The 12,306-nt window shown below is 41.1% G+C and overlaps 1 protein-coding gene across 2 annotated transcripts in view; it reads left to right on the top strand.

Annotated features, from left to right (window-relative positions):
* Positions 1-12,306, top strand: part of eps8a (EGFR pathway substrate 8a, signaling adaptor) — a 160,845-nt gene that overhangs the window by 129,375 nt on the left and 19,164 nt on the right. The window contains exons 17-19 of one of the 2 annotated variants that reach the window (XM_078553567.1): positions 9,417-9,528; positions 9,962-10,108; positions 10,201-10,236. In XM_078553567.1, the coding sequence (XP_078409693.1) occupies positions 9,417-9,528; positions 9,962-10,108; positions 10,201-10,236 (295 nt within the window). The remainder of the gene's footprint in view (positions 1-9,416; positions 9,529-9,961; positions 10,109-10,200; positions 10,237-12,306) is intronic. The other variant, XM_078553566.1, reaches the window with a different exon arrangement.

The raw sequence follows: 12,306 nt of genomic DNA, 5'->3' as shown, positions 1-12,306 counted from the left end.
GAAATCTGCTGTCCTCACCTGGTCTGGCCTACATGTGACCCCAAACCCGCAGCAATGTGGTTGACTCTTAAATGCCCTCTGCAATGGCCTAGCAAGCCACTCAGTTGTATTAAACCGCTGAAAAGTCTAAAAGGAATGAAACCGGACTGGTCACCCGACATCAACCTGGACACTGGAAACAACAAAGGCATACTCAGCTGTCGACCCTGCAAAGTCGTCCTCGCAAAACTTCTGGGGGCTTGTGCCAAAACTGGAAGAACTGTCTCACAAGCTAAAAGCAAAATACTGCGGATGCTGGAAATCTAGAACAAAAACAAAAATACCTGGAAAAACTCAGCAGGTCTGACAGCATCTGCGGAGAGGGATACAGTTGACGTTTCGAGTCCGTATGACCCTTCATCAGAACTAAGACATAGAAATGAGATGAAATATAAGCTGGTAGAAGGGGGTGGGACAGGAGAGCTCGACAGGGGGCCAGTGATAGGTGCAGGCCAAGAAGAGACAGCCAAAGATGTCATAGACAAAAGGGCAAAGGGGTGTTGACAGTGGTGATATTATCTAAAGGATGTGCTAATGGGGACATTAAGGGAAGCAAGCTAGTGGCAGATGGCCCTAGTGCAGGTGGGGTGGGCGGAAGGGATCGAAATGGGCTAAAAGGTGGAGATGAAACAATAGATCGAAATAAATTTAAAAATAGGAGGGAAAAGAAAAAAATATATTCGTTAAAAAATTATAAATTATTGGAAAAAGGGCTTGCTTCCCTTAATGTCCCCGTTAGCACATCCTTTAGATAATATCACCACCTTCAACACCCCTTTGCCCTTTTGTCTGACATCTTTGGCAGTCTCTCCTTGGCCTCCACCTTTCACTGACCCCCTATTGAGCTCTCCTGTCCCACCCCCTTCTACCAGCTTATATTTCATCTCATTTCTATATGTCTTAGTTCTGATGAAGGGTCATACGGACTCGAAATGTCAACTGTATCCCTCTCTGCAGATGCTGTCAGACCTGCTGAGTTTTTCTAGGTATTTTTGTGTCTCAAGCTAGTCAAGCAACAGCTTGATACGGTCATACTCACGGAATCATACCTCACAGATACGCCCCAGACACTACCATCACCATCCCTGCTAGGACAGGACGCATCTAGCAGAAGTGGTGGCACCGTGCTATACAGTCGGGAGGGAGCTGTCCTGGGAGTCCTCAACATTGACTCCAGACCCCATGATGCCTTATGGCATCAGATCAAACATGGGCAAATAAGCTTCTTGCTGATTATCACGTACTGCCCTCCCCCTCAGCTAACGAATCAGTACTGTTGAACACTCCTTGGTGGCAAGGGCACAAAATGTACTCTGGGTGGGGGACTTCAATGTCGATCATCACTACTGGCTTGGTAGCACCAGTACAGACCAAGCTGGCTGAGTCCTACATACACAACTGCAAGATTGGGTCTGCAGCAGGTAGTGAGGGAACCAACAAGAGGGCAAAACATACTTGACCTCATTCTCACCAGCCTGCCTGCTGCAGATGCACCTGTCCATATCAGCGTCGGTAGGAGTGACCACCGCACAATCCTTATGGAGATGAAGTCCCTCTTTCACATTGAGGATGCCCTCCATCGTGTTGTCTGGCACTACCACTGTGCTAAATGGGATAAATTTCAAACAGATCTAGCAACTCAAGACTAGGTACCCATGAGGCTGTTGGCCATCAGCAATAGCAGAATTGTACTCAACCTGGCATATCCCCCCATTCTGTATTAACACCAAACCAGGAGATCAACCCTGGTTCATTGAAGAGTACAGGAGGGCATGCCAGGAGCAGCACCAGGCATACCTAAAAATGAGGTGTCAACCTGGTGAATGCACAACAAAAGGACTTCTTGCGCGCCAAACAGCATAAGCAGCAAGTGTTACAGAGCCAAGCAATTCCACAACGAACGCATCAAATCTAAGCTCTGCAGCCCTGCCACATCCAGTTGTGAATGCTGGTGAACAATTAAACAACTCACTGGAGGAGGAGGATCCACAAATACCCCCATCCTCAATGATGGGGGAACCCATAAGGCTGCAGCATTTGCAACAATCTTCAGCCAGAAATGCCGAATGGATGATCCATCTTGGCCTCCTCTGGAGGTCCCGAGCATCACAAATGCCAGTCTGCAGCCGATTCAATTCACTCCACGTGATACCAGTAAATGGCTGAAGTCACTGGGCACTGCGAAGGCTATGGACCCTGACAATATTCCAGCAATATTACTGAAGACTTGCCATGCCCCTGGCCAAGCTGTTTCAGAACAGCTACAACATTGGCATCTGCCTGGCAAATTCGAAAATTGCCCCAACAAAAATCAGGACAAATCCAACCTGGCCTATTACCACCCTATCAGTCTACACTCGATCATCAGTAAAGTGATGGAAGGGGTTATCAACAACGCTATCAAGCAGAACTTGATTAGTAATAACCTGCTCACTGACGCTCAGTTTGGGTTCTGTCAGGGCTGCTCGGCTCCTGACCTCATTTACAGCCTTGGCCCAAACGTGGATAAAAGAGCTGAACTCCAGAGATGAGGCGAGAGTGACTGCCCTTGACATTGAGGCAGCATTTGATCGATTTGTGGAGTCAAGGAGCCCTAGCAAAACTAGAGTTAATGGGAATCGGGGAAAACACTCTGTTGGTTGGAGTCATACCTAGCACAAGGGAATATGATTGTGGTTGTTGGAGGTCAATAATCTCCATTCCAGGACATCATTGCAGGAGTTCCTTAGGGTAGTGCCCTCAGCCCAACCATCTTTAGCTGCCTCATCAATGACTTACCTTCCATCGTAAGGTCAGAAGTGGGGATGTTCGCTGATGATTGCACAATATGCAGCACCAATTGCGACGACTCAGATACTGAAGCAGTCAGTGTCCAAATGCAGCAAGACCTGGACAATATCCAGGCTTAGGCTGCCAAGTGGCAAGTAACACTTGCGCCACACAAGTGCCAGGCAATGACCATCTCCAGCAAGAGAGAATCTGACCATCGCTCCTTGAGATCCAATGGCATTACCATCGCTGAATCCCCCACTATCAGCATCTTGAGGGTTACCTGGACTAGCCGTATAAATACTATGGCTACAAGAGCAGGTCAGAGGCTAGGAATCCTGTAGCGAGAAACTCACCACCTGACTCCCCAAAGCCTGTCCACCATCTACAAGGCACAAGTCAGGAGTGTGATGGAATATTCTCCACCTGCCTGGATGAGTGCAGCTCCAGCAACACTCAAGAAGTTCGACACCATCCAGGACAAAGCAGCCTACTTGATTGGCACCCCATCCACAAATATTCACTCCCTCCACCACTGACACACACTGGCAGCAGTTTATACCATTTTACAAGATGCACTGCAGAAACTCACCAAGGCTCCTTAGGCAGCACCTTCCAAACCCACGACCGCTGCCATCTGGAAAGAAGGCAGCAAACGCATGGGAAAACCACCACTTTGAATTGGCCCTCCAAGCCACTCTCTGTGAAATATATCGCCATTCCTTCACTGTTGCTGGGTCAAAACCCTGAAACTCCCTCCCTGACAGCACTTTGAGTGTACCTTCACCCCATGGACTGTAGTGGTTTAAGAAGGCAGCTCACCACCACCTCGAGAACAATTAGGGATGGGCAATAAATGCTGGCCTAGCCAGCACATTCCATGAAAGAATTTTTTTAAAAAGTGCCAGTGTTTCTTCATGTAGCATGTAATTATTTCTTAAAATATTTCAAAATTTGCACCTCTAATATTTTAGTCACTGTTAGCCACTGCATAAAATGGAATTTTTTTGCATCAGCCAGCAATGTACCCTTTACTAGTTTGAATCTACGTTGTCTTACAATTTGACTTGAAGTAATTTCCAGAATTTGCCATTCCCTTAACTATGTTAGTTAACTGCATAAGACTACTTCTCTGGCACCCCTTTTAAGGCTAAAAAGCCCAGGTTTCTTTCCTAGTTATTTGACATGAGGGATCAGCCTTGTGACTTCTCTGCATTGGTTACAGTGCTTGAATCATAGAATGATGCCACACAGAAGGAAACCATTCAGACCATGTCTGTGGTGGCTCTTTGGTAGAACTACTCAATTAATCCCCTGCTCTTTTCCCATTGCCCTGTAATATTTTTCCCCTTCAACTATTTACCCAATTAATTTTGAGTGCTACAATTGAATTTGCTTCCACCACCCTTTCAGGCAGTGCATTCCAGATCACAACAACTCACATTTTAATCATATCACCTCCGGTTCTTTTGCCAGTCACCTTAAATCTGTGTCCTCTGGTTAACAACCTATCTGCCACAGAAAATACTTCCTCCTTATGTTCCATGATTTTGAAGAGCTCTATTAAATTACAGCTTTCTCTGCTGTAAGGAGAACATGCCCAACTCCTTCAGCCCTTCCACATAACTGAAGTTCCTCAACCCTGGTATAATTCTAGTAAATTTCTTCTTCATCCTCCCTATGGCCTTGACATCCTTCCAAAAGTCTGCCTAGAATTGAACACACTGTCCGAACTAAGGGCTAATCAATGTTTTAAGAAGGGTTAGTTAAACTTGCTTGCTTTTGTAATAAATTCCACTCATTATAAAGCCAATGATCTCATATGCTTTTTAAACAGCCTTCACAACTTGTCCTGCCCCATCAAAGCTTTTGTATACAAACACCTCCAGGTATTTCTTCCCTGGAAAAAAGTTGCACTATTTAGTTCATACATTTTTGTAGGAAAAATGAGGACAGGCAGCAATGCCACAACTCACTGGAGATGGTGTGCTGCAATATCAAGCCCCCTTCTCCCCGAGCCGTGCCAAATTAGAAAGTTTGATCAACCCACCTAATTTTTAAATTTAGGTTAACAGAATACAAGCCCCAGCTTTGTAAACTTACTAAGTAAACAGCTGTTTATTGAACAAATCGTCTTTAACCAGTGGCAAAAGAGAGAAATATGAACTGCTAATTTCTAACTCTATAACCGAAACTCTACCCCTTAAATCCCTATATACACACATACAAGACACACAAAAACATGGATTTTAAGGGTGGGATAAAACAGTTCAATAGCACCAATTCCAGAGTATAGGATTTGATGGGTTGATTTTGATCAATGTCTTCCAAATTCCTTTCAGTTCTTTGTTGATGACACAAGGCAGTCGTCCAGCACTTTCAGTATTTAATTCATCGGTTGAGCACTTGCCTTTCAATATCTATAACCGTGATTTTTCCCTTTTGCCTCTTGATGGGGTTTTCAGAGAGAGAGCGAATTTATAGAGATATGAGGAGAAAAAACCAGCTAGCTTTTATTGTAGAATTACTGGAATCTGACACACACAGGAGGCAGAGGCTTTAGGTTTTTCCCTTTCAGGCTAGGAGCTATTCTGCTGCACTGGTGTCTCAAACCTCGCCCACCTGATCAGGAGCGAATTAAAACGTTGTTGCCAGGCGGTTTCCCATTAGACCAAGCTTGTCCTTGGCACCATCCTGTCTTTCATGGCACATTGTTCTAGGACAGCAACATTGTATACATCCCTCACACTGTTCGAGTAGACATGTCCTTCAAACTGCAGCTATTGTAATTTTAATCCACAGTCCAACAGAAAGGGCCAGCATTTTCCAGTTGGCGAGAGGGGGCGGGGCCCGCTTGCCAATGTGTAAAATGATGTGGGGTGACAACGGGCGTGCGTCCCAACGTCACCCCGCCTCATTTAGCTTGTCAGTTCAGCGGGCACGCATCCGATTCGGATGCGTGCCCGCCAACCTGTCAACGGCCTATTAAGGCTATTAAAAAACCAATGGAGCTCATTATGGACCTACCATCCATTCTTAAGGTTGGCAGGCAGGGAGTCCAGGTAGGCTTGTGAAAAAACATGAAACCTCATCCACGGAGGGGATGAGGTTTCATGAATGATTTTAAAAAGGCAGAATGTTTTACAATAAAAGTTATGGACATGTCCCAACTCATGTGACAGTGTCACATGAGGGGACATGGCAGGGAAATATTTTTATAGTCTTTATTCAAAGTTTTAAATGTGAGCCGATCTCCCTGAGGCAGCACTTTACCTCAGGGAGATCTGTGCGTTCTTTCGCACACTTGTGCAAAAGAGCACACTCCCAGCTGAGGGAATCTCCCCCTCTCTCTTCCCCCCCCCCCCCCCTCAAAGCACAGGGAGCACATAGCGCTTCCTGGTGCACGTCAAGCTGAAGGAGCACCCACGTAAAATGGTGACCAGGGGTGCCGATTGGAAGCCTGCCCGCTTGTTCCTGCTCCTGCAAAGTGTTGCCCATAGTACTTTGCCAAACATCATTTGAAAGTCCATATACACAGCAACAACTACACTACTCTCATCAACCCTCTCCATTACTTCAAACAACTTGGCCAAGTTAGTCAAAGACAATTTGCCTTTAACAAATTTGTGCTGACTTTATTAGCACATGCTTTTGCCAATGCCAATTAATTTTGTCTGAGAAGTTTTCGCACCACAGACATTGGGCTGACTGGACTTCAGTCGCCTGGCTTCTCCCACTCTTTTGCTTTGAACAGGAGTGTAACATTTGCAGCCCTCCCTTGTGTCTCAGTAACTAAATTTACATGCAGTACTGAAGGTATGGTCCAATCAGAATATTTGTGCTTTTTTTCAAAACTCCTTCTGACATGTACTGCATAACCAAAATTCTGCAGGCATTGTGATTGCTGCTGTGCACTTAGTTGAGCATGTGGAATATTGAATCAAATAAAACTCAAGTCCCTGGCCTAAGCCATTTTTATGCTTAATGTTTGCATTAAAATCTACCTGCCACTGCTCAATCTACTTATGTGTTTTAGCCAGCTCAAATTGTAATTTCTAAGCCTCCTTGAATTTCTTTATTAAATTAGTGTCTTAGCCTAGAAAGGGAAAAAAATGCCTGGGTTCCTACTTCAGATTCTGTTGAGCAAGCTCACCGGAAATCTGAACATCTGTCGTTTTGGGATCACTATATAGGCTTATGCAGGGTAATGGTATGAGACATCAGAGGCCAACCTCAGTCTGTAGAATACCCAGCTTGATGCATCCCTTTAAAGTAAGTAGGGGAGAAAATTAAAAAGAGGTGGGGTGGTGGTGGGGAGAAATCTATTGATGCAATGGAATAATTAAGAAAAATGATCAATATATTGTACAATGAAGAATCACTGAAATGTCTTGCATTTGAAATAAGCTGTTGCTTCAGATGTTTCAGTCGTCTTGGCAATCTCATGAACCCATGTTGGATTTTTATGGCACCAAAGTAAGGAGGGAACATTTTCTCAGCAAAGCTGGTAATGTATGTTTACTAAGCTTTCTATTCAACACTAAAAAAACCACTCTGCAATTTTAAAAAATCCTTAGCCCATGCATGCCCATCAGATAAATTTGTTAGTCACTCCTAAAAATATCAGATGGAAATTATGTCAGTGGGAAAATTGAGGGAAATGCTTGAGGGAACTTTAGAAGTTCTTGGAATCTCCCATGGTCAAAATTAAAAATAAGTTTGATTTCCTTGTTAATTCCTCTTTTTCTAATCTGTCAATTTGAAGACCAACTGCCTCTTATTACATTCTTGGTCTGCAAGGAATCCATTGCTAAGTCTTTCAAACAGGTCCTCTTCTGTAATTGCAAGGCAAGCAAATCAAACTCATTATTCTGACTACCAGACTGATCCATTTGCAAAGTGAACAAGTGGGCTAGAAACTTGGATTACAGAATGTACAGACAGAACTACAACAAATGCAGCATGAGATTTACTTAAATCTATGCTGAAGGTAAAACATGGTGAGGTTCAATAACAATGCATTAAAGGTATTTTATTTCGTTAATAAAGTTTTCAATTGAATTGCCATTCAAATGCATGGCAAATTTGAGGCATGTAATACTGTATCTTACTAACTGCTTGGCACACACCACAAATCAACTTTTAGTATGGAGCTTTATTTTGGCTTGTGGTGGAATTACAGGTTTAATCATTTACATTTTCAGATTCTTTGGCTCGCTTGTTTTGAGTAACAGCTTGCTTTGTTTTCCCAGCATACATATTTAACTTTTAATTTTATCTGCTCCATTTTCTAACCTGAACTATTCCCTGTGCTGCTGCTTAAGACTCTCTTGATTTATGCTGATTTTGTGTGTTTCAAAGTCAAAACTGCTTTCCATAGCACTTTGTAGTTTAGCAAATACACATTTAGCGAAAAAGGGCTTGAATTTAACTGAAATATTTTCATTTTTGTAGTAGCCTGAATGCTTACCAATAATCTCTCTGGCAAACTAAACATTGGAGCAGTGGCGTTGAATTTCTGTTGCACAGCTGGCACTTGGCTTGACAATAGGTTTCTTCTTTTGTATTCCATTTAATTTAAGAACTTTATTTCAATTTAATACCTGCGTTGTAGAAGTGTTCGATCGGATGTACTGTATGATCTTCCATAAATTCTTAATCTTTGAATATGTACATATTTAGATGACACCTCAAATGCAACTATATTTACTTAGTTTTGTTAGAGATGCAGCTTGAGATTTTTTTTAGATTTTTGCCATTTTTAGTCCATTTCATATGAGTTGCTTTAAATTTTAAAAATCCTAGATGATTTTGCATTCATCTCTTGTTTTATTAATTGTGAAATGGCTTTAGCGCCTAGCAAAGTAAGTTGCATCATTGACCTTTACATGGAGCTTGATTGTTAAATATTTAATGAAATGCACAGGTCGATTTGTGTGAAGTGGCAGGCTATGTTCAATAGTAGGCTTGTTGGGTGAATGTCCTGAAGGTATGATGATTGCTATTGTAGATAGGAGTTATTCCATTTAGAATTCAGAAGGTTATAGGGATGGGGTAGTCTATGATTGGTATAGATTGTAAAATTTGTGCAACAAGTGAGCTTGAGGGACCAACTGGCCTTTTTCTTATTTCACCCTTATCACAAATTAAAAGCTGGTTTCTCATTTTAATGATGTGATATCAAGGATACAGCGGATGTTTTGTTTGCCCAATTAGTTCTTTGACAAAATATTTATCACAGTAAGGACAAACGAATGTGATATGTACTAAATGAACAAATCTTCAGGTGTCTTCTTTATAGCTTACTACTTTAGAATTGTCATTTAATTTTATGTTTCAGTAGTTATTTTTCATGAGATTGATGATTTAAATATTTTACACTTGTCACTTTGCTAAATGAAAATATGATTTGAGTTGGATTGGATTAAGCAGTATGTTCCTCACAGCTCTGCACAAATTATAACCACATGAACAATAGCAATCGAGATGTCTTTGATCTTTCAGTAAAGTCATTTAATGCTCTATTGTTTATGGTACTTCTGCATTATCATTATGACTTAAACCATGTTTTCCAATTCATGTAATATTTCTCATTTCATTTTTAAAAGAAATTATGAAACTCATGTTAATGTGGAGCCTAAGAAATTTGCCAAATCAAAGTATGATTTTGTAGCAAGAAACAACAATGAGCTCTCTGTTATGAAAGATGATCTACTGGAGGTAAGACATCTTGTACACTGTATTTTTCAGCTGTTTTGTTTAGCTTTGGATTTCAGGAAGATAGTATTTCATAATCATATTTGTGCATACTTTGTTATGGGAAGACAATATCATTGGTACTTATGTACTGGAGCATATTTTTCCGCTTAAAGCGATACAATGGAAAATGGACCCTATAAGAATGAGTACCATGGCGATTAAATCTTCCTTGGCTTGACTTCACTTGCATTCTTCCCAGTAATTTCAACTCTTCAGCTACAGGTGGAAGAAATCCACCTCCTAGTTTGCTACCGAGAAATGAAAGGTTACATGCATGGGTCTATGCTCTAATGTGAGGCATGTTTAATGCTTTAAGTATTAAACTAGGCATGCTTGAATTATGGTGCTATCCTGTTGCAGAATATATTGATATGATGACGTTACATTGTTACAGATCATTGACGACAAGAAGCAGTGGTGGAAAGTGAAAAACCAGAGTGGAATGTCAGGGTATGTGCCAAACAACATTTTGGATGTACTGAGAGACCCTCATGAGCCTGGTGAAGGAGTGCCTGAAGGCCTTTACAGTCAGACCATTCAGGTAAATGTTATATCATGTAGCTTTTATTATTTTTTCTTGCCCAGCAGACCAAATAATCCAGTTAACTGCATTTTTATCTACTGCCTCGACAGCTGTTGATGCCAAAAAAGGAATTTGAATTGTTTAAGGTAGGGCTATGATTTTCCCTATGAGTGGATTTTCCCAAACCTAAGCATCTTTTATCTGGTCCTTTAATAGTCCCCTAGCTAAAAGCATTCTATAGAAGCTTCCCAAGTTACGCTTTTAGCTATAACCTTTGGCCTGATTTCTTTCGCAAATGTGGTTTCAGTTTGCCTCAGTTACTTTTTTAAATTAAATTTGAATGGAGTAAATGTTAACAAAGGTGGTCACGCATGTTAACGCTCCAGTGTTCTATGGTATCAAAGGGTGGGCAAATATTTTTTGTTCAGTCCCCCTAGTGCTGGATTCCTATTCCTGGTCCCTTGGAGAAGGAGGAAAAAATTTGTAGGTAAGGTACTATAGATCTCTGATCGTTTTGTGACCATGTCAAGTGGCAGAGATTGAACCTAGAATAAATCACCTGTTTGACTAGGGAAATGGGGATTGGTTGGTGTAAGTGGATGTAAAAAGACAAAAAGAAACTAATGAAGAGAAGAGGAAAAGTAATTTTTAACTGCATTCAGAAGCCAGGCCAAGGGTGTTGGTAGCCTAATTGAAGAAAGCTACACTTAATTTTGGGCTACTTTTTCCCTTGCATCAGTTGTGTGCTGGCGTCATTTGATACAGTTTCAGTAATCCTGCACTGAAGATGTATCAAATGACTGCTCAACAAAAAGTATTGTTGAGTATTTAAGTTGCATTTGGAGTGATATCCTTGGTTAACCATATTTTAAATTGCTTTTGTCAAAAAAAAATCCCACATGCATGATCCACATTACTTGGTGTGCTTTAAATTTCAACTTAACTTAGTTTTGACACGTTCTCAGCTCAACAGTTGGCAAAGCCCCTTTTGAAGAAGTGCAGCCAAGCATAATATGATGTACTGGATTTCTACTCGTAACTTCCACAAAACAATTTCAGGTGCTCAGTGAGTTAAAAGAACCATTGACCATTTCTTTTTTTTAAAAGATTCTTACAAGTTACTTAGGTTCAAGATGTTATTTCAACTCTTTTGGCTTTGGGCCATGTATGACACCAGCAATTGATTTAGGATGTATAATGCTGTTTAGATGGATAGTGGATCTTAAATTATAAATGTCGGGTCAAAGCAATTTAGGCACTTCAATCCACAGTGTAAATCTCAAAAATTTGTTGGTGTATGTGACTACTGGCCTAGACAAATTGTAACTATTCCACCAATTATGGTCCCTGGTATTGTCTATTATTTATTAATGGTTAGCAGACATTTCTATAACGTGTTGAGCTCTAGTCAGATGTCATTGGTGAAAGGCCCAGACCTGTAAAATATAGCTTTGGTTAACAACAGAGCTTAAAATGGGAGAACCTGAGTTAATTAGTATGTTAAAAAGAAATGTTTTCTCCACTGCTTTCCCTTAGGGCTAATATAGCATTTGTGCAAGTCAAGTCTTGTAAATACCATATTCTCTACTTTCTTCTCACAAGTATAGTAATGTTGGCCTTCCCCTTGCTGATATCCAATAATTAACCCATGGGGAAAAAAATCAACTAGAGGTTTCATTCAAATTCTTCCACATTGGCAGAATAGTTTCGCTATGTGATTAGTACTAACAATATGTAAATTGCTAGTGGCCTGCAGCTATGTAGTGCTGAGCAGACATGTGCAGCTTGGCTCAAGGTAAACATTTTAATGCTATTATGATATAGTATTGTAAGAACAGAATACACTTTTAGTCCTGGCTACACTGCACATCTCTTCACACAGCACACATGAATCTCCAGGTACATTAGATATCTGCTTTCAAACTGAAACTGCAGCTTGGTGTTATCTATATTTTTGTGTCTAAATGTTTGCTGTGCATGTCTGAGGATGGGTCATTTATGAGCAAACATGAAACACTTTTGTTTGAAGTTTCCCCTCCATCACTGCTGGCATGTAAACTAGCGTCATTTCTCATTACTTAGGTTTATACATTTATCTTCATTTCATGCTTTTGTTTTGTTTTGGTTCTCATTGGCTTCAATCATCTGCTGACAGCAATTACTTGGAGAACTATCTGAGGTACTTTGTATGTTTTGCTTGTGATCATGACGTTGAA

The sequence above is a fragment of the Cetorhinus maximus genome, chromosome 12 (genome assembly GCF_964194155.1).
Source record: "Cetorhinus maximus chromosome 12, sCetMax3.hap1.1, whole genome shotgun sequence".
Classification (NCBI taxonomy): Eukaryota; Metazoa; Chordata; class Chondrichthyes; order Lamniformes; family Cetorhinidae; genus Cetorhinus; species Cetorhinus maximus.
This window is presented reverse-complemented; position numbering and strand designations above follow the sequence as displayed.